This window comes from Ovis aries, chromosome 24, assembly GCF_016772045.2.
Source record: "Ovis aries strain OAR_USU_Benz2616 breed Rambouillet chromosome 24, ARS-UI_Ramb_v3.0, whole genome shotgun sequence".
In the NCBI taxonomy this organism is placed as follows: Eukaryota; Metazoa; Chordata; class Mammalia; order Artiodactyla; family Bovidae; genus Ovis; species Ovis aries.
The window spans coordinates 3247703-3273832 of NC_056077.1; the positions used below are offsets into that span (position 1 = coordinate 3247703).

The 26130-nt window shown below is 47.0% G+C and overlaps 1 protein-coding gene across 5 annotated transcripts in view; it reads left to right on the top strand.

The window, feature by feature from the left end:
- Positions 1–1696: 1696 nt before the first annotated feature.
- ZNF263 (zinc finger protein 263) overlaps positions 1697–26130 on the top strand; it is a 29648-nt gene continuing 5214 nt past the window's right edge. For 3 of the 5 annotated variants that reach the window (XM_012104024.4, XM_012104025.4, XM_042240143.2), the window contains exon 1: positions 1877–25397. In XM_012104024.4, coding sequence (XP_011959414.1) covers positions 25011–25397 — 387 coding nt within the window. In that variant the 5' untranslated portion in view covers positions 1877–25010. Of the gene's footprint in view, positions 25398–26130 lie in introns of all 5 variants that reach the window. The other 2 variants (XM_060405918.1, XM_060405919.1) reach the window with 2 other exon arrangements.

The following is a 26130-nucleotide window of genomic DNA, read 5'->3' on the forward strand; positions in this document are numbered from 1 at the left end:
GATGCTAAAGCTGAAACTCCAGTACTTTGGCCACCTCATGCAAAGAGTTGACTCATTGGAAAAGACTCTGATGCTGGGAGGGATTGGGGGCAGGAGGAGAAGGGGACGACAGAGGATGAGATGGCTGGATGGCATCACCGACCCGATGGACGTGTTTGAGTGAACTCCAGGAGTTGGTGATGGACAGGGAAGCCTGGCGTGCTGGGATTCATGGGGTCGCAAAGAGTTGGACACGACTGAGCGACAACTGAACTGAACCTTAAACCAGAGGCTTTATACATTATAAAGTGCTGTGTTTGCTGTTTAGTTGCTAAGTCGTGTCTGACTCTTTTGTGACCCCATGAACTGTAGCCTTGCAGGCTCGTCTGTCCATGGGATTCTCCAGGCAAGAATACTGGAGTAGGTAGCCATTCCCTTCTCCAGAGGATCTTCCAGACCACAGGATCAAACCTGGGTCTCCTACACTGCAGGGAGAAGCTTTACCATCTGAGCCACAGGGAAGCCCCATAAAGTGCTCTACACATTATTTATTCTGATTGTTAAATCTAGATGGAGAGTAAGTGGGAATTCATTTTACTCTTTAAGTATTTAAACATTTTACATGCGCCCAACCGTGGGAGGCATGTGGAATGGAGGATCTTAGTTCCCCCACTAGGAATGGAACTCGTGAACCAAGCAGTGGAAGTGTGGAGTCTTAACCACTGGACCACCAGGGAAGTCCAAACATTTTACAATTTAAAAAATTGGAAAACAATTTATTGTTTGTTCTACCAGTATTTATATGGCCCCTATTAGGAGGCTGGCCTTGAGCACACAGTCCCTAACCGCCAAAGGCAACTGCTTTCCCTTCCATGCATCCTTTGAGGTTAGGTTTACCTAATTCTGTCTCCTTCCACCACCCACTTCTCATCACTGGCAGAGCTGACCCCTCCTTCCTGGTGCTCTGGTCATTTCATTCTTGCTCATCACCTTGCACTGAAACTGTTGACGAGTTTGGAAGCTGCATGGAGTGATGAGGAAATATGCGACTCTAATATCTAGGACCTGTGTGACCTGGGCAAATTATTCCACTTCTCCGAAATTGTTTTCCTATCTGTCAAATGGGTTGATAATGGAAGTCAACCAGATAATGTTTGCAAGCGCCGCCGGCATCGTGGAAGAAATCCTAGCTTCATTCTTTGGTGTTCCAACGCCTGGCACGTCGTGGGAGGTGTCCACAGATGAGGACAGGAGATTCCTGCTCCAGCACTGTCATCACCTTCAGGACCCCTTCGGTCCAAACTCCGCGCTTGCGGCAAGAGCGGTTAGTCTGCACGAAGAATGGCCCGAGGATAAAAAGGGGAAGTGTCAGCGCAGGGCAACAGCAGGCGGGCAGGCGCTGAGGTGGAAATCGGCTGGGCACACCATCTCTGCCAGGAGCCCGCAGGGCCTGCTGGAGGCAGAGAAAGGCCCGACAGGCGCGACTCACCGCTGGGTCTGCCCTTGCAGCGCCCGCATTTGTGCGCAAGACGCTCGGAAGTACATCCCCCAGGAGGCCCCGGGAGTGTGCGGAGTCAATAGGAAGGCGGGTGGGCGGGCCCTCCGGCGCCGCGTCTCTTAGCGGTGCTGGGCCGCCGTGGTGAAGATTGGCGGCTGCGGTGGCCTGTAGTTGCTTCCCGCCCGAGCGGCCGCTCGCCGTGCTGAGAGGCGCGGTCGTAGTCGCTGGTATCCCGGGAGCTACGCGGGCAAGTGGAATTCGCTGGGCCCGCGGCGGCCGGCGATTCCCGGGCTTCGGCGCCACGGGGCTGCGCTGGGTCTGTAGGTCCCCAGTTATGGCAAGTATTTACCGAGTGCCTGCTGTGTACCTCTTCCAGTGGCAGGGGCGAGGTGGTCACGGGCAGGCAGGGTCCCTGCCTCGAGGAGCTTATCACCTGAGGAGGAGAGAGGTGTGTAAACGGTAATTTCCAATCCTAGGAAGAAGTGTGAAATAGATTGTTCAGCCCAGCACCAGCACTGCCGTCTTCTCGGTTTTCAAATGCTGCTCCTACTAATCCTGATTAGTACCGATTCTTAAACTTGTCTGTATCGTGATTCCTTTGGAAAAGTCTAGTGATATGGCTATGGACCGTTAGGGCAGTGGTTTTTTGGCCGCCCCGCGCGGCTTGCAGCATCTTAGTTCCCTGACTGGGAATTGAACCCCGGTCTGGTAGTGAAAGCCCTGAGTCCCAACCAGTGGACTGCCCGGGAATTCCCTTTCGTTTTTCTTGTTTGTGTGTTTTTCAGGAAAGAAAAAAAAAAGGCACTTGCAACTACAGTTATGTATATCACTTCAGGGGCTTCATGGGCTTTCTGAAGCCCACCTGCAGAAATCTGCAGGCGGCTCTAGATACAGACACCCCCTCCCCTATGTCAGCTAGAGCAGCCCCTACGTTTTAACTGTTTTACCTTCAAGAAAGATCTACTGCAGGAGAAAAGTAAAAAAGAGGGAACACTCAGGTTGATGGTCTAGCTGTAATTGTAGATCCAACATTCTTTTTTGAAGTCCTTGCCATCAAGACTACTTTCTAGTCTCAGATAAACATAACTAGACTGAATTCTAGTTAACTAGACTAACATGGCGGTGTGGGGGGCATCTTCTTATTCAGATCATTCTCAATCTTATGGAACATTCCCCTGCCTGCTACACTTGCCAGTTAGAAATTGTAAACAATTTAGATGACCATCACTTGGGGGATGGCTTAGTAATTTTGGAAAATCCTTCTATGCGCTGTACTGCATCCCTTAAAAGGGAGTGTAGATTTGCAGGAATTGGGCCGCCGCCCACTTTTTGACCTTTCTGGTGAGCCTTGGAACTGTCATGGTGCCTGTGGGTGTGTCTTTTAGTTTGCTGATGTGTTACAGTGAGCACTTCCCAGGTGGTGCAGTGGTAAAGAACTCGCCTGCCAATGCAGGAGATGCAGTTTCAGTCCCTGAGTCGGGAAAATACCGTTGAGGAGGAAATGGCAACTGACTCCAGTATTGTTGCCTGGAGAGAGGAGCCTGGAGGGCTACAGTCCATGGGGTTGCAAAGAGTTGAATATGACTTAGCCACCAAGCATGCCTCCCTTTCCATGTGCTAATGTGCAATGATGGTCAATATATTAATATATTATTAAATGAGAAGAGCAGGTTTACCATGAGATGTGATAATATAATCCCATGTTATTAAATAACAGGGGAAAAATTTTTGTTCTTGCCCGTGTGGCATGCAGGGTCTTAGTTCCCTGACCAGGGATCAATCCTTGCCCCCTGCAGGGGAAGTGTGGAGTATTAACCACTGGATCGATCGCCAGGGAAGTCCTAGGAAAAATAATTTTTAAAATTTGAAAATCTGAAGATAGATTCAAGAAATAATATGACAACCTCTAGAGAATAGAATTGGGATTAGGAGGTTGTGCTTTTTACAGTTTTAAAATGTTCTCTATGCATTTTTGTGGTTTTCAGTGAGTATGTAAACATTTTATGACACATGGAACATACTCCGTGAATGTATTTCCAATGTAAAACTTAAAAGGCAAAACAGAAAATACAGCATGCTTAATCTTAGAGGCAGACTTTCATACTTTGCTCATTATTTTTATAGTAAAAACTGTAAAAAAAAATCTCATAACTGAAATATTTTTAACTGGAATGCAGACGATTAGAAAAGTGGTTTTTAAAAAGCAGATTGTGCCCATAGAGAAACTAATGTGTGAAGTTTTCAAGTAATATGTGAAGTTTGCCAGTAATGAAGGAAACACGTTGTTGTTGTTGCTTAGTGGCTAAGTCGTATTTAACTCTCTGCGATCCTATGGACTGTAGCCTGCCAGGCTCCTCTGTCCATGGGATTCTCCAGGCAGGAATACTGGAGTGGGTTGCCATTTCCTTCTCCAAGGGATCTTCCCAACTGAAGTCTCCTGCCTTGGCAAGCGGCTTCTTTACTGCTGAGCTACCAGGGAAGGGAGCACTGCACAGACCTAGCTGCAAAGTAGGCACACACGCAGAAACATACGCACGCTGCAGGTATCAAATTAACACAGACTTTTTAACGAGAATCTATAAAGTCTCATACCTTAACTCCCCTGAAGATAGAGAACTGAAGCTAAAATTTTAAAAATATAGTTGAAATAAGAAAAGACTGAAAGGCTGTTTGCTCAGGAAAGCCTTAGGACAAGTTTCTTCACCCACAGATCAATATCAAAATTCAGGTGGCATTTCACCTGTCCTGTAGAGAGCACCCTCACATGTGAATTCTGCGGCTGCAGCTGGAAGCACAGTGGACACCACCCCACTCCCATCCCACCCCCAAGAACAGTCCTCCAGCAGCTTTCTTTCTTTGCAGCACAGGGGCTCTTTGTGTCTGCTTCAGTTATTGCAACACACAGGCCTCAGTAGTTGTGACTTAGCTGCTCTGTGGCATGTGGGATCTTAGTTCCTGAACCAGAGATTGAGCCCATGTACCCTGCGTTGGTAGGAGTATTCTTAACCTCTGGACCACCATGGAGGTCCCTGGAAGCAGTTCCTAATGTTGCTGAGAGATGATTTCAGGATGGGTACTCATTTCAGAATTAAAGATCATGACGTTTCCTGGAGGGCCCTTAGGATGTATTTTTGGGAAACTGTGAAATTGCCTGTAAGCAGAGTGTACCATGCTTCACTCCTTACCATACTGTGAGCCCCTTGAGGGTGGATTCAGCAGTCTCTTCCTTGAGTTCCTTGATTTTAGCCTAGATAACATTCTCATCACACTGAGAGAATTGCTGCAGATTCTGAAAAGTCACAAACGAAAAAATCTTAAAATGGCTTCCGCCAGATTTCTCTGCTCAGAAAACAAACAACACGGCATCTTAAGGAGGCCTGTCTCAGCTAGAGAAAGGGATGAGCCTCTTCTAGGTCCATTTGTCGCCTATCTTTATTATCAGCTTTAATTAGGTAGGCTGCTGTTAACAGTTGCTATACGAAATCCACACAGTCCAGTGGTTAGAACTCCACACTTTGACGAGGGCTTGGCTAGGCAACTAAGATTCTACAAGCCTCCTGGCCTGGCCTAAAATAAAATCCATATGATAATTTTTTTGTTTTGTTTTGTTTTGTTTTGCTTTTAAAACCTCTTAGTAAGGGAAGACCAATTGGAGAAGGCAATGGCACCCCACTCCAGTACTCTTGCCTGGAAAATCCCATGGACGGAGGAGGCTGCAGTCCATGGGGTCGCTAAGAGTCGGACATGACTGAGCGACTTCACTTTCATGCATTGGAGAAGGAAATGGCAACCCACTCCAGTATTCTTGCCTAGAGAATCCCAGGGATGGGGGAGCCCGGTAGGCTGCCATCTATGGGGTCACACAGAGTCAGACACGACTGAAGCGACTTAGCAGTAAGGGAAGAGGAAGTAAAAAACAAAAGCAAACACCCAGGAGGCAGAATTGGGAAGCAATTAAACTCTATCTCACTTCCCCTTCACTCACCACCAAGGATGCTTCTAAAGACACAAGAACACTTGAGCAGTCCAAGACTACTCTAGATTTGCTCCTAGAGATGGATCCCTTGTTTTCTAGGGCTTTGAGTATAATTAACAAGTTTTATTAAATATAAGTCTGAAGAAAACTGAAATGAATTTTCAAAGCAGAAATAGAATGAATCTCATTTTCTAATGAATGAAGTAAAAAAATTTTTTTTTATATAGAGAAATTTTCTGGAACAGTTTGAGCAGTTGGCCAACTCTTGGCTCAAAGAGGAAATAATAAAAATGGCAGTGATGGGAATTCCTTGGTGGTCTAATGGTTGGGGAACTGAGATTCCACACACTGCACAGTCATAAATAGAATATGAAAACTGCAATGACTATTTTGAAATCATCAATAAAGACATTACTTTATATAGAAATTATGAAATATAACCAGAGCTGCACATAGAAGAAATTGTTGTTCTTGGATCCTTAAGTCATGTCCAACTCTTTGTGACCCCATGGACTGTAGCACACCAGGCTTCCCTGTCCAGGCACCCCTGTCCTTCACTGTCTCCCAGAGTTGGCTCAAATTCATGTTGGTGATGCCATCAAACCATCTCATCCTCTGCTGGCCCCATTCTGTTAGAAAAATATTTACAGCCTCAAATGCTTTTCTCATCAAATAACAAAAGCAATAAAATACACTGATATTTATTGAAAGTTTATTTTGTATAGAGCCTGCGTGTAAATATATTTCATTAACCTTTTTGGTACTTATGAGGTGGGCACTGTTTTTTTTGCCCTTTTCAGAATGCTTAGAAGCAATAAGATATATCCATGCAGTGTTCTATGTTCTTAGTTTCCAAGAGGTATTATTCAACATCTCTCTTTGTTCAAAGCTACAAACATTTAAAGTTTAGTATGTATGGGTACATTATGGGATAAAGAAATGAGTTACTGCTGTTCTCTATCTTGTAAAACTCTAGTCATATGTGTGATACTGATATATGTATATTGGAAGGGCAGGGGAAGATTGCAGTTAATCCTCCTAGTTAAGAAGAACTGTGTTAAGTGCTAAAAATGATCTCTAAACAAAGCACTAACACCCAAAAAAGATGTCCTTTTCATTATAGGGGTCTGGAATGCAAAAGTAGGAAGTCAAGAAACATCTGGAGTAACAGGAAAATTTGGCCTTGAAGTACGGAATGAAGCAGGGCAAAGGCTAATAGAGTTTTGCCAAGAGAATGCACTGGTCATAGCAAACACCCTCTTCCAACAACACAAGAGAAGACTCTACACATGGACATCACCAGATGGTCAACACCAAAATCAGATTGATTCTATTCTTTGCAGCCAAAGATGGAGAAGCTCTATACAGTCAGCAAAAACAAGACTGGGAGCTGACTGTGGCTCAGATCATGAACTGCTTATTGCCAAACGCAGACTTAAATTGAAGAAAGTAGGGAAAACCACTAGACCATTCAGGTATGACCTAAATCAAATCCCTTATGATTATACAGTGGACGTGAGAAATAGATTTAAGAGACTAGATCTGATAGATAGAGTGCCAGATGAACTATGGACGGAGGTTTGTGACATTGTATAGGAGACAGGGATCAAGACCATCCCCATGGAAAAGAAATGCAAAAAAGCAAAATGGCTGTCTGGGGAGGCCTTACAAATAGCTGTGAAAGGAAGAGAAGCAAAAAGCAAAAGAGAAAAGGAAAGATATAAGCATCTGAATGCAGAGTTCCAAAGAACATCAAGGAGAGATAAGAAAGCCTTCCTCAGCGATCAATGCAAAGAAATAGAGGAAAACAACAGAATGGGAAAGACTAGAGATCTCTTCAAGAAAATTAGAGATACCAAGGGAACATTTCATGCAAAGATGGGCTCGATAAAGGACAGAAATGGTATGGACCTAACAGAAGCAGAAGATATTAAGAAGAGGTGGCAAGAATACACAGAAAAACTGTACAAAAAGATCTTCATGACCCAGATAATCACGATGGTTTGATCATTCACCTAGAGCCAAACATCCTGGAATGTGAAGTCAAGTGGGCCTTAGAAAGCATCACTACGAACAAAGCTAGTGGAGGTGATGGAATTCCAGTTGAGCCATTTCAAATCCTGAAAGATGATGCTGTGAAAGTGCTGCACTCAGTATGCTAGCAAATCTGGAAAACTCAGCAGTGGCCACAAGACTGGAAAAGGTCAGTTTTCATTCCAATCCCAAAGAAAGGCAATGCCAAAGAATGCTCAAACTACCGCACAATTGCACTCATCTCACACGCTAGTAAAGTAATGCTCAAAATTCTCCAAGCCAGGCTTCAGCATATGTGAACCATGAACTTTGAGATGTTCAAGCTGGTTTTAGAAAAGGCAGAGGAACCAGAGATCAAATTGGCAACATCCGCTGGATCATGGAAAAAGCAAGAGAGTTCCAGAAAAACATCTATTTCTGCTTTATTGACTACGCCAAAGCCTTTGACTGTGTGGGTCACAATAAACTGTGGAAAATTCTGAAAGAGATGGGAATACCAGACCCCTTACCTGCCTCTTGAGAAACCTGTATGCAGGTCAGGAAGCAACAGTTAGAACTGGACATGGAACAACAGACTGGTTCCAAATAGGAAAAGGAGTATGTCAAGGCTGTATATTGTTACCCTGCTTATTTAACTTATATGCAGAGTACATCATGAGAAATGCTGGGCTGGAAGAAGCACAAGCTGGAATCAAGATTGCCGGGAGAAATATCAGTAACCTCAGATATGCAGATGACACCAGCCTTATGGCAGAAAGTGAAGAGGAACTAAAGGGCCTCTTGATGAAAGTGAAAGAGGAGAGTGAAAAAGCTGGCTTAAAGCTCAACATTCAGAAAACGAAGACCATGGCATCTGGTCCCATCACTTCATGGGAAATAGATGGGGAAACAGTGGAAACAGTGTCAGACTTTATTTTTGGGGGCTCCAAAATCACTGCAGATGGTGACTGCAGCCATGAAATTAAAAGACGTTTACTCCTTGGAAGGAAAGTTATGACCAACCTAGATAACATTGAAAAGCAGAGATATTACCTTGCCAACAAAGGTCCGTCTAGTCAAGGCTATGGTTTTTCCTGTGGTCATGTATGGATGTGAGAGTTGGACTGTGAAGAAAGCTGAGCACTGAAGAATTGATGCTTTTAAACTGTGGTGTTGGAGAAGACTCTTGAGAGTCCTTTGGACTGCAAGGATATCCAACCAGTCCATTCTGAAGGAGATCAGTGCTGGGTGTTCTTTGGAAGGAATGATGCTAAAGCTGAAGCTCCAGTACTTTGGCCACCTCATGCGAAGAGTTGACTCATTGGAAAAGACTCTGATGCTGGGAGGGATTGGGGGCAGGAGGAGAAGGGGACGACAGAGGATGAGATGGCTGGATGGCATCACCAACTCGATGGACATGAGTTTGAGTGAACTCTGGGTGTTGATGATGGACAGGGAGGCCTGGCGTGTTGCGATTCATGGGGTTGCAAGGAGTCGGACATGACTGAGCGACTGAACTGAATTGAACTGAAACAAAGCACTGGCAAATAGAGAGGGAAAAGATAGAAGTCGTGACAGAATTCTTCTTCTTGGGTTCTAAAATCACTGCGGACAGTGACTGCAGCAATGAAATATGAAGACATTTGCTTCTTGGCAGGAAAGCTATGAGAAACCTAGACAGTGTGTTGAAAAGCAGAGACATTGCTGACAAAGGCTCATATAGTCAAGGCCATGGTCTTCCCAGTGGTCACATACAGTTGTGAGAGCTGGACGATAAAGAAGGTGGAGCACCAAAGAATTGATGCCTTCGAACTGTGATGCTGGAGAAGACTCCTGAGAGTCCCTTGGATCGCAAGGCAATCAAACCAGTCAATCTTAAGGGAAATCAACCCTGAATACTGGTTGGAAGGACTGATGCTGAAGCTGAAACTCCAGTATTCTGCTCATCTCATGCGAATAGCTGACTCATTGGAAAAGTCACTGATGCTGGGAAAGATTGATGGCAGAAGAAGAGGCGTCAGAGGATGAGTTAGCTGGATGGCATCACCAGTGCAACAGACATGAACTTAGGCAAACTTTGGGAAATGGTGAGGGACAGAGAGGCCTGCATGCTTCAGTCCATAGGGTCGCAAAGAGTTGGGACACGACTAGGTGACTGAACAACAACAGCAAACAAAGCACTAATAGTTCGAGACGAGGCAATGAAGAAAGGAAGACGACCTCGACGGAGACAGGTTACCTTTATTCAGGCAAGGAGGGGTGACGGTCGGTCTAATGACCAGGCTGAGCGTGCACGGGATCAGGGAGGCTTCATATTTAAGGGGAGGTTTGCGAAAGCGCTATGGGAAAATTTGGTCACGCGGGGCGTTCTGGGTAGTCTTTAGCTGAGATGGCAGTTTGCGGTTGAACAGGGGTGGGCGGGGGGCCTCCATGCCGGGGGTTGAAAGTCTCTGGCTGATGCAATCTGCCAGAGTATCAGGGTGGGACTTTTCAGTTCAGTTTTGTTTTCCCTGAAGTCAGCTGGTCCAGCGTGGGCCTTTGAAGTGGTTATCTCCTTCTTCCAGGCCCGAAGACTCCTTCATTCCAGACCCTGAAATCATAAAAAGACGGGGGGAAAGGGCACCGTATCTCTCTGGCTACTTCCTGCTGGGTAGAGGCGACGGCTCTGGGTCTGGAATAGAGGCCTGTCCTAGGGCCCAGGGTCTCCTTTTCCCGAGGCTGAGGTGAGGCTCTTAAGAAGAATGGTCTTCACTTGGACTTGAGAGATGGCCCAAATCCGGTCTTGGAGAAAGCTTTGAAAGAGATTGAAGAAACAGGGTCCAAATAAGAGGAATAAAATGATAAGTACCAATGGTCCCAAGAAAGGGAGCAACCAAAGGAGGGCCAATTCGGAATAGGCTTTGGGAATGGAAAGATTTTGTAACTCTTTTATGCTGCGTTTGATTCTGTCTCTAAGTTCTCTGACGCTTCCTTGGACTATGCCTGTTTCATTAAGAAAATAGCAGCAGTCATCTCTTAGGAAAAGGCAGGTTCCTCCCTTTTCCATGGTGAGAAGGTCCAGGGCTCGTCTGTTTTGTAGGGCCACATAAGCTAATGAGTTAATTTGTCTTTGGACTGAAACAAAAGATCCCACCACCTGCTCCACATCCTCATTGAGTTCTTGGGACAGCTTGTAGTAGAAATGGGCGGAGGTTGAGATGCCCCCAATCCCTGTGCCCAGGGCTGCCGCTATGCCAGTCCCAGTCAGGAGGGGGGCCACGATAGCTTGTTTTTTCCTGTGGGAATGTTCCACTTGGGGGTCGACTATCTGTTGTATCTCTTCTTCTTTGAGGATTGCTAGACCCAGGGTCAGGAAGACCAAGATGCAAGGTCCAGGGGGGTCGGGGGGAGACATGAATATGCGTAGGTCCCACAGAGAAGGAAGATTCCTGGGTTGGTGCAATTATTTGTGCTGTTCCAGAGAACCCAAGTGGAACAGGAGGGAGTGGTTTGTGAGACCAGTGTAGTTGGAGCTAGAGTAATTGATACAGGTTAGGTTTGAAGGGGCTGAAAGAAGGATATTGTCAGAAACTGGCCCAATGAGTTGTGTGGCGTTCTGTTAGGGAGGGGAGGTATAGCTGCCCTGTGGCAACCATGTGGAGGGTAAAGGGATTGCTGTGTGTGGTGATGGAGACAGTGACAGGCCTATCCGGCACCGGGATGTGTGTTGTGTGTCCTGGAAGAATTGGAAGGAGGAGTTAAGAAGGCGGGTCAGGTGTCGCTTGTCAGAGGATTAGGAGAGGCTGTAGTTGGGAAAGGAGGTCCAGGTGTCCATAGGGCTCGGGGGTCACCTGCATCTGGGAAATTAGGTCTTCTATGACCTGCTTTTGGTTCCTTTTAAGTTATTGGTCTTGTGCCCCTCCCCTGTCTGAGTACCCGCAGTGGGTAGTGGGATAGAAGCATGTGTCTTTTCCATTTGGCATATAGCAGTTGCTCAGGGAGCTCCCTGTCTTTTCTATTTTAACAGTGAGTAGGGATCTGGACTTCCCCCCGGTGCATGGTTTAGGGGCCTCATTATAGCATGAGGAATGAACATAGGAATAAACGTCTAAGCAGGGGTAGGGGCTAGCCAAAAGGCAGGGAGTGTAACAAGGGTAAGGAACAGGGGAGTTATGGGTCTGTTAGTTAGGCAGCACGGAGGACATAGCACCCTTGGAGTAGAACGCAGTAGGCGATACCGACAAGGAGGCGTAGGGTGGGTGACCAGTCCCCAGGGGAGACAGTTGTTAGGCCTATAGCAAAGATTAAGAATGTGGTTACGGCCAGAAAGACGGGGAGAGGCGAGAGGCAGAAGGCCTCGAGTTTGTGATAGCTTGAATCTGAAAAGGAAGAATGTTCATAAGGATATAGAATGTTGTAGAGAATGAGAGTAAATAAATCAATCTCATCTGGACTTAGGTTGTAGAAGGTTCCCTGACGCCACACTTGAGACACCAGCATGGTCAGGCCTTCAAAGGAGGTTCCTGTTGGGGTGCTGATCCAGAGGTCTTGTAGTAGTTGGGTCAGGAACAGCTGCAGGTTGAGGAGTGTCCAGGTCATTCAGTGTCTTCTTGGATGGTCGACAGAGGTTGTCCTCAGGTGATTTTTATGGAGGTGGGCCCTGTGAGGGAGACCTGATAGGCATTAGTGTGATTGGAAATAACCCTTTTTAGGTGAGAGAGGTGTACCGAAGTGGTGACCTTTTTGAGTTTAGCTGCTGTCGAGGTAAGAAGGATGATTTTGAATGGTCCCTGCCACTTTGGGGTGAGGTCATCCTGGGGATTGTCAGACAGATAGACAATGTCCCCAATCTGTAGAGAGGGCGAGGGAGCTTGGGGGTCAGGGGTGGGCAAGTTGTGGTTGATGTATTTCCAGAGGGCGTCACAGAGTTCTGCCATCAGAGGGGAGTGAAGGGAGCTTGATAGGGGAGGAGGTTCAGGGGGAAGTCCAGGGGAGTCATGGGCCTTCCATAGATCACTTCAAAGGGGCTTAACCCAGGGGGTTTTCTGGGCAAAGCCCGTATTTTGAGGAGCGCAATCGGCAACAGTTTGGTTCAGTCTAGATGTACCTCGAGGGATAATTTGGTGAGAGTTTCTTTGATTATCCTCTTCATCCTTTTTACCTTCTCTGAGGACTGGGGATGGTATGGAATGTGAAATTTCCAGGGTATCTGTAAGAATTGGACAATTTATTGGGTGACCCTGGACGTGAATTCTGGGCCATTATCAGTCTGTAGGCATGAAAGTAGGCCAAACCTGGGGATAATTTCTGTGAGGAGGACCTGGGCCACAGTGTGGGCTCTTTTGTTTGTTGTGGGAAATGCTTTTACCCATCCCGAAAAGGTGTCCACGAGGACCAGGAGGTATCGCACTCTCCGAACTGGGGGCAAGTGAGTTAAGTCTATCTGCCAGTCTTGTGCTGAGAGGCTGCCTCGCATTTGATGGGTTGGGAAGGATGTAGGTTTGAGGTTGGAATTGGGATTAGTATGTTGACATGCCTGACAGGAGCGGGTAAGGTTATATAAATAATGTTGGTCAGCAGTCGATATGGGGAAGTGGTTACAGCTGAACTGTTGGAGTACCTTGGACGAAGGATGAAAGAAAGAGTGTAGATAGGAGAGGATTTCTCTAGTGGTGGAAGGATCGGATGGGGTCAGGGCTAAGATGGCAGGGGACTGGAGAGTGAGATGGGACAGAGCTGCCTCTTTTGCCTTCTGATCTGCGGTTTTGTTGTAGGTTGGTATGAGACTTCCTTTTTGATGTCCCCTACAGTGGAGGATGGTGGCTTTGTTTGGTGAGAGTGCAGCCTCTAGAGGCTTGTGGTTAAGATCTGAATTGATGATGGGGGATCCCCTTTGGGTGAGGAACCCTCTTTCTCTCCATATCAGGATGTTTGAGTGGAGTATATTATAGGCATATTTGGAGTCCATTTAGATGTTAACTCTTCGATTTTTAGCCAGGGTCAAAGCTCAGGTGAGAGCTATTAGTCCTGCCTGTTGGGAGGTGGTGTGAGGTGGCAGAGGTGAGGCTTCAATTATCTGTGTCCCGTGGTCGTGATGAAGATCTGCTTGAATGATGGTATATCCTGTCGCGAAGGGTGGGGATTTTTGAGAGCTGCCATCAGTGAACCAGTGTGGGGTGTCAGGGTCTAAGATGGGCTGATCTGTTAAGTGTTGGAAGGGATTTTGGGTAAGATCCACTGTTAGACTGCAGCTATGTAGGGGAGGGCCTGTTATAGAAGGCGTGGGTGATAAACTGGCAGGGGGAGAATGAGAGTTGGGGGTCAACGAAAAAGACGTGTAGAATTTGTACCCTGGAAGAGGGAAGGGAGAGAAAAGCCCAGTGAGATAGCTGGTCTCGGAGGGTGTGTGGAGAGCAGACTGTTAAGGGGGCATGCCTAGAGAGCTTGTTTGCTTCAGGCACCAAGGCTGCGATGGCAGCCATGGCTGGTATGCGGGAGGCCACCCCTTGGTCACAGTGTCAAGGTGTTTCGATAAATAGGCTATGGGACCCCAGGTGTCTCCGGCCCTCTGGCATAGAAGCCCCAGGGCCTGTCCTTGCTTGGAATGTGCACAGAGGAAAAATGGTCTGGTGTAACCTGGCAGGTGGAGAGTTGGCACTCAGAGGAGGCTCTGGGTGAGCTGGCAAATAGGATAGGCTAGCGAGGAGGGGTTCCTCTAAGGACCCTTTGCTTGCCTCATAAAGTGGCTTTGCAATGTGGGAGAAATTGGGGATCCAGATATGGAGAAAGTTTAGGAGACCGAGGAGAGACAGGAATTCCCGTTTGATTTTTGGAGGCAGACAGTCAATTCAGGCCTGGATTCTGCCTGGAGGAATGGTTCTTTGTTGGTGGGCTGAGAATCCCAGGTAGGTGACTTCTGTCTGGGCTATTTGGGCCTTGGATCAGGATACCCAATAAGCCCAGGACCCTAGGGCCTCAAGGAGTTTGGCAGTATGTTGGAGGCAAAGTTTTTGGGTTGGGCTATAAAGGAGGTCATCTACGTATTGGAGAAGGTAACTAGGGGCCAGGTCGAGTGTCTGTAGGTCCTTTTATAAAGCCTGTCCAAAAAAGTGGAGGCTGTCTCTGAACTCTTGGGGAAGAACTGTCCATGTTAGTTGCTGGGAGACATGAGTCTTGGGGTCCTGCCAGGTGAAGGCAGAGAGGGGTTGGGAGAGGAGATGGAGGGGGATGGTGAAGAAGGCATCTTTAAGGTATAATACTGTGAAGAAGGTTGTAGTCAGGGGAATGGTGGACAGAAAGTTGTAAGGACTGGGGACTACTGCGAATGTTGGTATGATGGTCTCATTGATTTTTCGTAGATACTGGACCAATGTCCAAGAGTTTGTTCCCTTCTTTACTGCCAGAATGGACGTGTTTTGTGGTGAATGGGTAGGAATTAAGATGGAGGCTTAAAGAAGATGGTCAATGATAGGCTTAAGTCCCTTGTCGGCCTCCAGGGTGAGAGTACTGTTGTTGGATGATTATGGCCGAGGGGTCCTTTAGGGTAATGTGGACTGGGGGATGATGTTTGGCTATGGATGGGTGATCAGTATCCCACACTCGGGGGTTTACGGTGGGTAGAGCCAAGGGAAGGTCAGGAGTAGGGGATGGGGATGGTCTGGGTGCAGTCTGCATATAGAAGATAGAGACTGCCTCTAGAGGGAGTATGGTAATAGAGACCCCTAATTTGGATAACAAATCTCTCCCTAGGAGTGCCCCTGGGCGCTGAGGCATTATGAGGAATGAGTGTATGAGGGTGGATTTTCCAAACTGACAGAGTAATGGAGGGCTGGTTTTTGGGTTTAAGGGGACTCCAGGGACCCCCTTGATTGTGAGCTCTGAGTTTTGGGTTGGGCCAGTGTAGGAGGTTAAGAGAGAGAAGGCGGCTCCAGTGTCTACTATGAAGGAGATCTTTTTCCTGGCCACTATCCCATCTACCCTAAGTTCTGAGCCCATGTCCGAGGCATGGGCTTGGGGGCTGGAACCTGGGTCCCGTCACTGGAACAACTCTTGTAGGGTTCGGCTGGGGTTTGGGGGAGAAGTGGGGACCTCCCCAGGGGCACCAGAGTGTTCCTGTGGATGTTCTATCCTCCAAGTCTGGGGGGTAGAGACCTGGCACCAGGGTATCCCTGGGGACAATCCATCTTCCAGTGTCCCCATTGGCCACAGGTCGGGCATGCCTTTGTGTGGGGCTGTGGGTTTGGGCATGCCTTTGCTCAGTGTCCCGATTGATTGCATTGGAAGTAGGGTCTGGGGGTGGATCTTAAGCCCTGGTCTGGGATGACTTAGGCTGGGTTGATCTCTTCCCTTAATTGCTGCTGCCGAAAAGGCATATTTAGCTTTTCTCTCACGGTCTTTTTCTCTCCTAGCCTCCTCCTCTCTATTATTGAACACCTTGAAGGCTACTTCTAGAAAGTCTCTTTGGGTCTCTCGGGGCCCTTCTCTAGTTGTAGAAGCTTGCGTCTAATGTCAGGGGCGGACTGGCTGATGAATTGAACATGAAGGTAGGGTAACCCAGCAGAGGTGGTGATATCTGGTTGGTATATTTCTGGACCGCCTCGGTGAAGCGTGCCAAGAACAAGGCTGGATTTTCGTCCGCCCCTTGGGGGACTTCCCTGACTTAATCATAATTGACATGGGTATGAGCATTTTTCTGCATGCCCTCTAGGAGGCAGGTGATCATGTGATTCAGTCTCCTAATGCCTGGGTCACCGGGTTGGTATGTCTCATCAGCAACTGGGTTAGCCAGGTCTTGGTTATTTAAGTTATCAGTGTGGGCTTTTGCCGCTTGCCAGATACAATCTTTTTCAACTGGAGTGAGTGACATTTAGGATATAATATATGTCACTCTGTGTGAGATTATAGGCCTGGGTGAGCCTCAGGAATTATTTTTCTGTATCTGGTAGGGTTTTCAGAAAATGATCCTAACTTTTCTTCTATCTGGCTCATGTTTGACAATGAAAATGGCACATGGACTTGGGTGGGGCCCTCTGGTCCCGCCACCTCTCTTAGGGAAATGTGTTTGGTATGTGATCACATGGCAGGGGGGAAGGGAAGAGGGGAGGGGGAATTGGAGGAATGGGGTAACGGGGTTGATGGAGACTCAGGAGAGGTTTCAGAGTCAGTACGTGAGGCCAGCAATTTTGATTGTCCAGTTGGTACTGAGGCTAGATCTGTATACAGAGCCATTCTAAGTGGCTAGCTTTGAGTTCAGTGAGTAAGAGTGGTTTGAGATTTTTGAGGACCCAGGCCAGAGGGGAATCTTTTAGGATAAATTGACTGGACCCCATGATTGGGAGGCAAGCAGAAGCTCCTATTGTGAGTTTGGGTCATCACCCGTAGTCACAATAGGAGTTATCAGAAGAGAGCTCTGTATCGAGACAGAGCATCCCCCACCATCGCTTAAAAGTGGCCTTAGGCTTGGAGTCCCCAGGACCCAGAGAGGACCTCTAGAACACTATCCGGATCTTACCTTAATCTAGGGGCTGGAGTGAGTGGAATGTTGGATGCGGAGCGGTCGAATGGCAAGAATTCCCTGTTCCGGAGGTCGTCAGAGAGAGAGGAGGGGGATAGAGCCAGAGGCCTGGGGGTACTTAAGTTACAGATAAAATCTTAGGACAAGGCTTGCACCGCTCACAGTTCCAGGCTCCAGGATGGGGGAAAACAACAGAGAGAGAGAGAGAGGCAAGTGCTTTGCCCTCTCCTGGGGTTCCGCACCAAAAATGTATAGTTTGAGACAAGGCAATGAAGAAAGGAAGACAACCTCAACGGAGACAGGTTACCTTTATTCAGGCAAGGAGGGGCGTCAGTCGGTCTAACTACCAGGCTGAGTGGGTGCAGGATCAGGGAGGCTTCAGGTGTGGGCTCAATCGTGTCTAACTCTTTGTGACCACCATGGACTATATAGCCCACCAGGCTCCTCTGTCCTTGTAATTTTCCAGGCAAGAATACTGGAGTGGGTTACCATTTCCTTCTCCAGGGGATCTTCCCGACCCAGGGATGGAACCCTCATCTCTTGCGTCTCCTGCATTGGCAGGTGGATTCTTCACCACTGGCGCCACCTGGGAAGCCAAACGAAACAGGGAGCCCCCCAAAAATTAATTCTGACTTGGGGTAGGGGAAGGGTCAGCTGCAGTGGCTGGTTGCCACAGTTCAGTGCCTGCACCTTGAAGGTCTTTACAGCTTTGTTGAGTAATCTGTGCTTTATTGTCAGGGCAGTGGGGAACCGCTGGTGGGTCTGTGTGTGGGGGTGAAGGTTTGTGTAATGACTATATTTTTATTGTTGCAATTCTGTTTTTGCTTTCTCCCCTCAGAATTGTTTCTCAGATGTGGAACTGCTTGATAAAAGAGGTGAAATAGGGACTTCCCTGGTGGTCCAGTGGTTACAGGGCACTTGGGTTTGATCCCTGGTTGGGGTACTAAGATCCCACGTGCTGTGTGGAAGAAATATTTTCTAAAAAAAAAATTTTTTTTTCTTAAAAAAATATATTCTAAAAAAATGAAATATTTTAAATATTCTTAAAACACACTGTCAAATCACTTTTCATAAACTATAGTGCATTCATGGGTTCTCTTTCCTATGTGGAGATGTTGGTGTCTACCAATGTCTGAATGAAAGAAGCTTCTCTTAACAGCCAGGGCACTTGTGAGGCTCCTTTCCTGAATGAATCCTCTGGTGCTCAGTAGCTCTTCTGATGTCGAGAGGTTCTTCCAGTTTGGAGCTCTTAGGGTTTTCTCTCTCTGTAGAGTGGTTATGATGATCTATAAGCTTTGGGGATTTCCATGCTAACTTTCTAAATGTTTTTAGTCTTTTTCTTTGTGTAAAATAGAACCATGGGACATATCCCCCTTTAACAATGAATGGATGCAGAGTTCGCAGGGGTTTTTTTTCTTTTTCTAGTTTGAAGAAGCTTCTTCATTTTCTCTCCTGATCTCAAAATCTGAGAGAAGAAATAGAAATTGAATATATCACCCTGATCCAAGGAGAAAGAGTTGTGTTAAACCAGTCATGGGATGATAAAAACTCCTAAGTAGATCCCAAAACTTTTTCTTCCAATTAAGACAGAAATTTTGTTTCTTTTTTTCTTTCCTTGAACACCCAACTGTCTTGAAGTCAAATCACTGTTGCATTTCTTTGGAATCCTGCAATTTCTTAACCTGTAACTTTTCTCTGCTCCCTGGGGAAGCTCAGGCCAGTTTTGGTACTGGACATCCTGGCCATGATAAAGACAGGAAGCAGGTTAGTATAGGTCCCCACTGGTGTTTCTGAATTCAGACTGAATTCTGGGGATGACCTCTATATCAATTTCTGTTTTCAGTTTGGATTATTTCATCTGGAACTTCTGTCAGGCAGTTTTTCAACATTAGGACAAAACTAAAACAAGTGGAAGGCTTCTTTTGGGCTTAAGGCCATTGTCCTCCAGTCTATGGAAGAGCAGTTAATTCTGTGTTAAAATCAATAAACTAAATTAGCTTTATATATTATCTTCTGAATATTTTGATAATAGAATTATCTAAGTTAGGACTAAAATGTAAATTTTGCTAAAATTCCGAGTCTTTTAAGGCTGAGAAGCATTGTCTTATTGAATCCCAAGAAAAGAGAGAGAGGTGAAAGTGGGAGTTTTGGAACTGTGTCCTAGACTAATGTCAGTTAAGTGATTTTCAAATAAAAATTGGTATCTGAACTGGGCTGGTTGGTGACCAGCAAAAAATAATCTTTACATGTTTTGGCTCAATAAGTCTACAAGTGGATTATCTAGAAATTAACCAAAACAACTATCTTAACAGTGTTTCTGGCAATCTAAGGAAAATTTTCTCCAGCTCAGTTTCCTGCCATGCCGACCTTTCCTTTTGTCACTGGAGCAGTTACAGTTTGCTCACTCTTTCTGTGTCCCTTCTTCTCCCTCCTCACATCTTACAGTCTTTACTGTTCTGGAATAAAATGTAGGTTGATAAGTAGTGATTTAAGATCTAAATAGAGGAAAATATTCAATATTAACATTACCAAACAATATTAGCAAGTTAGTTTGGTTAATGTTAACTCGAAAGAAAATTTAAATTTCAGAACATTTTATCAAAATGCCTTATTTTATATTTTCATGGAGAAGGGAAATATGATAAGATTAATAAAAATAAAGTGTGTTTCAAATGAAATGCCATTTAAAGTCACTATTTTTCTGTTTGGATTTCAAAGCTAAGCATGGAATCAAGGAGTAATGTGAACCTAGATGTCCATCAGCAGATGAATGGATAAGAAAGCTGTGGTACATATATACAATGGAGTATTACTCAGCCGTTAAAAGAATACATTTGAATCAGTTCTGATGAGATGGATGAAACTGGAGCCGATTATACAGAGTGAAGTAAGCCAGAAAGAAAAACACCAATACAGTATACTAACACATATATATGGAATTTAGAAAGATGGCAATGACGACCCTGTATGCGAGACAGCAAAGGAGACACAGATGTGTATAACAGATTTTGGACTCAGAGGGAGAGGGAGAGGGTGGGATGATTTGGGAGAATGGCATTGTAACATGTATACTATCATGTAAGAATCAAATCGCCAGTCTATGCCTGACGCAGGATACAGCATGCTTGGGGCTGGTGCATGGTGATGACCAAGAGAGATGTTATGGGGAGGGAGGTGGGAGGGGGGTTCATGTTTGGGAACGCATGTACACCCGTGGTGGATTCATGTCAATGTATGGCAAAACCAATTAAAAAAAAAAAAAGAAAGAATTTGCTTTTAAATTAGGAACAAGAAAAAAAAAAAAAAAGAGTAATGTGTTACAGGTCAAGACAAGCCTAGAGTCATAGATCATAGGAAAGCTGTACTTAAATGGGAAAAAATCAAAACTGGGGAGAGTGGCAAATAGCAAAGGCTTAGGTGGCAGAAACCTGCAGGCCAGGATATCCTAAGGTGAGGGTCAGGAAAAGCATTTCAGAATGACAGGAGCTGCTTATGTGCTCCTGCGCCAAAGAGCACAGACTTGAACATCTTAACGTTGTTGTTGTTCAGTTGCTCAGTTGTGTCCAGCTCTTCGTGACCCCATGGACTCCAGCACACCAGGCTTCCCTGTCCCTCACCATCTCCTGGAGTTTGCTCAAACTCATGTCCATTGAATCAGTGATGCCATCCAACCATCTCGTCCTTTGTCATCCCCTCTCCTCCTGCCTTTAGTCTTTCCCAGTATCAGGGTCTCTTAACATGATTTCATGATTTCATCAGCTGTCAGTTTGAAAACCAGGCAGACAACTACCACCCCCACCCCGTTGAGTACAAAGGAATCCATGAGACCCAGGCAAGGACTGAAAGCAGCTCCAGAGGCAGAATTCAGTACCCATGAGAACTAAGACCAGGAGTGGTAGGGCTTTTTTAAATCTGAAATTCAAAAATTATGTTTTCTTCTACAAAATAGGGAGCCACTGATAGCTAAGGACAAGAAAATATAGTTAACTTGTCCAACATGGGTTTGAACTGCATGAATCTGTTACGTAAAAGATGACCAGGACACCAAAAAGAGTGTCTAACAGGCTTTAATGGCGAAGCGCTACCAGGCGGGGTTCCCGGACCCGAACGAGGCAGGTTGAGGAAGTCCGTGCCCGGACCATGTTGGGGGGTGGTTTATCTAGGTTCCTTGTGAGGGATGGTCTGGCAAGATCGCCAAAAAAGGTACGGTTAGTAGATGGGGGTTCGGATAGGTTGTTAGGTCGAGGTGTTGCAGGCTGATAGGTCTTTTATGCAGCTGGGGTGGGGATTGTTTTAGCTGGTGAAGTGTACTATCATTGGTCCTGGGGATCTGGGAGGATCCTTCCGTTAGGGACTTTCCTGCCGGCAGGAGAGAGGCGGCTCATCATGGCCCCCGGGGGCCGGCCTTACAGAATCCACTTACACATGGGAATTTTTCACTAAATATGTGTTACAGTACTATACAATCCATGTGTCATGGTTGGCTGAATCCATGGATGCAGATATGGAAGGCCAACTGTAAAGTTTACATGAATTTTCCACTGTGCAGAGTTAGAGCCCCAAACCCGCACTGCATTGTTCAAGTACCAATTGTTTAAGAAAGTAAAATCAACAGTGGTTACTCAAGGGCATACTTACTTCTCGTACTTTTCACCAAGCCTTAAAATAGTGTTTTCTAATCTTTTTCATCATTTAGAGAACTTGATGAAATCCATGGATCCACTTCCTAGAAAATACACACACACATGTAGTTTTCTGTACAATATCAAAAGTTTTATAAAATCTCCAAATCCATCCACGTGACCCTCTAGAACTGTTGATGAGAGCCACTACCTAGTGGGTCTTAGGAACACGAGCTGCATTTTAAGTGCTCAGTAGCCACCATCACAGGAAGTTCTCTTGTAGTTAGAACTGCTGCTATAGAATTTCATGGACCCTAGGTTGAGAACTCCTGCCCCAAATGAACCTGTATAATCCTGTTGGCCTGTAATCCCATTCCCCATCAAATTGCTATTTGACTATAAAATACCATCTATAAAAGCTATTTTTCTTTTGGACTATAGATAGACCTCAAAGAAATGGAGGAATACTATTAGTAATTGTGAATAACTGAAGATCTCTCTAGCTTTAAGTACCTGTTAATAACCTAAAATCAAAGGGAACTTAGCAAATGATTATCATTCTTTTGTTTTGGGTTGTTGTTTTTTTTTTTTTTTGGCTGCACCATGAGGGTTGCAGGATCTTATTTCCCTGATCAGGGATCAAACCTGTAAGGAGTCTTAACAGTGGGTCACCAGAGAAGCCCCTCATCCTTCATTCTTACCATCTCAAGGTATGTGTAGTTTGCAAACATTACTATGCCCCACATCTGTAATAATAATCCTAGTAGCTTTTCTATAACGTAGGGTAAGCCTTCAGGAATTTGCTGTGCATTGCATGTGTTCAGTCATGTGCAAGTCTTTGCAACTCCATGGACTGTAGCCCTCTAGGTTCCTCTGTCCATGGAATTTTCCAGGCAAAAAATACTGTAGGGTTGCCATTTCCTACTCTAGGGGACCGTTCTGGCCAAGGGATTGAACCGGCGTTTCTTTTCTCTTCTGCATTGGCAGGTGGATTCTTTACCACTGTGCCACCTGGGAAGCTATGCATTAGTCACAGCTAATATTGAGTTCCAACCCTGGGATTTCTTTGGAAGGAATGATGCTAAAGCTGAAACTCCAGTACTTTGGCCACCTCATGTGAAAAGTTGACTCATTGGAAAAGACTTTGATGCTGGGAGGGATTGGGGGCAGGAGAAGAAGGGGATGACAGAGGATGAGATGGCTGGATGGCATCACCAACTCGATGGACTTGAGTCTGAGTGAACTCCGGGAGTTGGTGATGGACAGGGAGGCCTGGCGTGCTGTGATTCATGGGGTCGCAAAGAGTCGGACACGACTGAGTGACTGAACTGAACCGAATATTGAGTTCATAGTAAATGCCAGGTATGATTCTAAGCATCCCACATGTTTTAGCCCATTTAATCTTCACCCAATATTATAAGGTGAGTATAGTATTATTCCCTCAAAACAGATGAAGGAACTGAGATTTGAGGCTTAATGAAATTAAATAAGAAATGGCAGCCCACTCCAGTATTCTTGCTTTGGAGAATCCCATGGACAGAGGAGCCTGGCAGACTACAGTCCATGAGGCTGCAGAGTCAGACACCACTTAGGGACTGAGCACACACCCCCAACGAGATTGAATAACGTGTCTGAGATGACAGAGTAAATGCCAGAGAAGTGGTTTTTAGGTTAGAATCTATTGTCTCCTGAAATGTGAATGTCTAAAACATGGGAGGAAGAAGACTTAGCAGACTCTGATTCTGAAAGGGACCTATACCAGCCTGTGTGCCAGGAGGCCTCTGGGTCTGCATCTACCACAGCCGCTTGTGGACCTATTCTCTGGAGTGGAACAACAAAAAAGCAAATTCTCTGGGCTTTTTCCATCCTGTCGTTGAAAGTTGACCCTCTCCGTCCCCACACCCCCTTTCCGGTCATGGCAGCCTGAACTTTTAACGACAGACTAAAGTGTGAATCTGGGCAAGTGACTTAACTGACACTGTACATGGGGATGATAATAATAGTGTCTAGTTCCTACAATTTTCTGTGCCATGAGCATCCAGATGCATGTCAGCAGGGGCTCAACAAACGATTACTGTTTTTCACGATTCAACCCCACGGCTGAGACCACAAGCCTAACCCTCGCTGGAGGCAATGGACTAGCTGAGCCGGTCTGGGCCGTGGACACCTGCCTCACTGCTGGGCAGCCCTCCCCTCAGCAGCACAAAGCCTGGACTGCACCGGCCAAGAAATCAACCTTCCTTTCACCTCTCACTGTGAAAATTCACGGTGGACCTACAAGAGAGGTGAACAAGAAAAAGGCACGCCCCCGACAAGTTTAAAATGAGAAGCCAGTGCGGGCTGGGTCCCGACCGGCCCTGAGGAACATCCAGCCGCCAGCGGTGGGACCCTGGGCTGACAGGAGAGCGCCACGGGACACAGGAACACTCCTCACGACTGCGCCCGCGACGGGCTCCATAGCGCCAGCACCTCCAGGGCGCAGGCGCGGGCCCCGCCGCCCCATCGACGGCGTCTCCCCGAGAGCTCTGCGGCGGCGCTGATCTGGCCGGGGCCACTCTTCCCCGGCTCTCCCAAGCGCCGAGCGGGCGGTCGAGTGAACCGTGGCTCAATTGGCCCCCGAGGCTGCCTGGGCAGGTGAGCCCTCTCCTGCAGCTCCCTTAAGTTAGCGGGTGAGGGCCGCCTTGAAATCCGTTTTGACCAGGGCAGTGATTCTCAAAACTTGTCTGTGGAGGAAGAATTTCTCCAGTTAGGTTTTCGGGCCCACCCCGACACTCAAAAGCAAGGGGTCTCGCGTGACTCGGAGGTCTGCACTTAAACTTCCCGAGGAATTTTGACCCGGTAGCCCGCCAGTCTACCCGTCGCACCCGATAAAAGCTTGATTTCCACTAACCGACCTAACGATCTCGCCCCTAAGGTTTCTGGGATCTCGGGCTCGCGCGACGGTCCCGTCTCCCTACCCCAATTGGCCCCTCCTTCGTCCCGCCCTCACAGGCAAATATTTCCTTCTGACTGGTCAGCGGTAAGTGTGTGGCGAAACCTGACCCAATGGGCGCTAGAGTTCTCAGAACGTAATCCGGCAGTTGGTCCTGAGCAGTTCCGATTGGTTGTTGACGCCTAACGCGCGTTGAGACTTCCGGCGTGTGTGCCGAGCGCGGAGTCCAGTGAGGTGAAAGGCGTGGAGCTCAGGTCCTGTTCTAGGGCGGTCTTGGCGGGGGCGGGCCAAGGGGCGGTGCGGCGGCGCCCGCGAGCAACTGAGGCTCAGGCGCAGGAACCGTTTGCGCCCGGGTTGGAGCCAGCTTTCTCGGCCAGGGTTTGGAGCCCCGGGCCACCTGGCTGTTGCGGACTCCAGCCATCCTTGCGCTGGGCCCGAGGCGTCTTCTTTGGCGTGCGCAGCTGGTTTCGCCGCCAAGGCGGTCTGGGGGCCTGAAGATGGCGTCGGGTCCGGGTTTCCAGGACCGGGAAGGGCTCCTGATAGTGAAACTGGAGGAGGACAGTGCCTGGAGCCAGGAGCTGCCCCAGCCAGACCCAGGTCCCAGCCCGGAGGCCTCTCACCTGCGCTTCAGACGGTTCCGCTTTCAAGAGGCCGCTGGGCCCCGGGAAGCCCTCAGCCGGCTCCAGGAGCTTTGCCACGGGTGGCTCCAGCCGGAGATGCGCACCAAGGAGCAGATCTTGGAGCTGTTGGTGCTGGAGCAGTTCCTGACCATCCTGCCCCAGGAGATCCAGAGCAGGGTGCAGGAGCTGCACCCGGAGAGCGGCGAGGAAGCGGTGACTCTCGTTGAGGATATGCAGAAAGAACTTGGAAGACTGAGACAGAAGGTAAGATAAAGACCTGTTTTATATGCGGTTTGTTTGGCCCCAGTTGCCCATACGAGTTTACTTGGTTGCCCTGAGTAATCTTAGATGGGCAAGAAGACTTTTTGTAGATTAGTGAGGAACCCTCATTCTCCAGATTTGCCCCAAGTTGACAGACAGTGAAGAGTGCCCTGTTTCCACCTGGAGCAGTGTCTTTGAGTTAGAGTAAGACCAGGAGTTAGCTTGCCAGGTTCAGATACTCCCTCTGCTTCACACTAGCTTTGGGACTTTGGGCAAGTTACTTAATTTCTTCTGGCCTCAGATTTGCCGCTGGTAAAATGAGAATGTTAAAATACTTCTCTAAGGTTTTGAGGATGAGAGAGAGAGAGCAGCATGTAGTTTGATCATGCTTTTGGCTAAAGAGTTAGTGCTTAATAGCTGTTAGCTATTGTTACATTACAGTCTGCAGTCTAATCTTTACAAAGCTGAGTGGCAGTTAATAGTGGAATTTTAAAAGTTTGCAACTGAAGCTCTGAGGCCATATGCCCCAGGGCCACCCAGATTTACCTTATCCAGTAGTGAGGAGTGGATGCATCTGGAAGAGGTGGGTGAAAGTGAGAGTGAGGTGGGTCAGGAGCTGAGTGGGGAAGGTGTGCCCTGGGAGTGAAATGCCCCCGAACCCCACCCCTCACACACATTTTCTCAGGATCAGAAAAGTTTGGTTTTAGTGTAACTTATTCTTCTCTCGCTGGGTCTA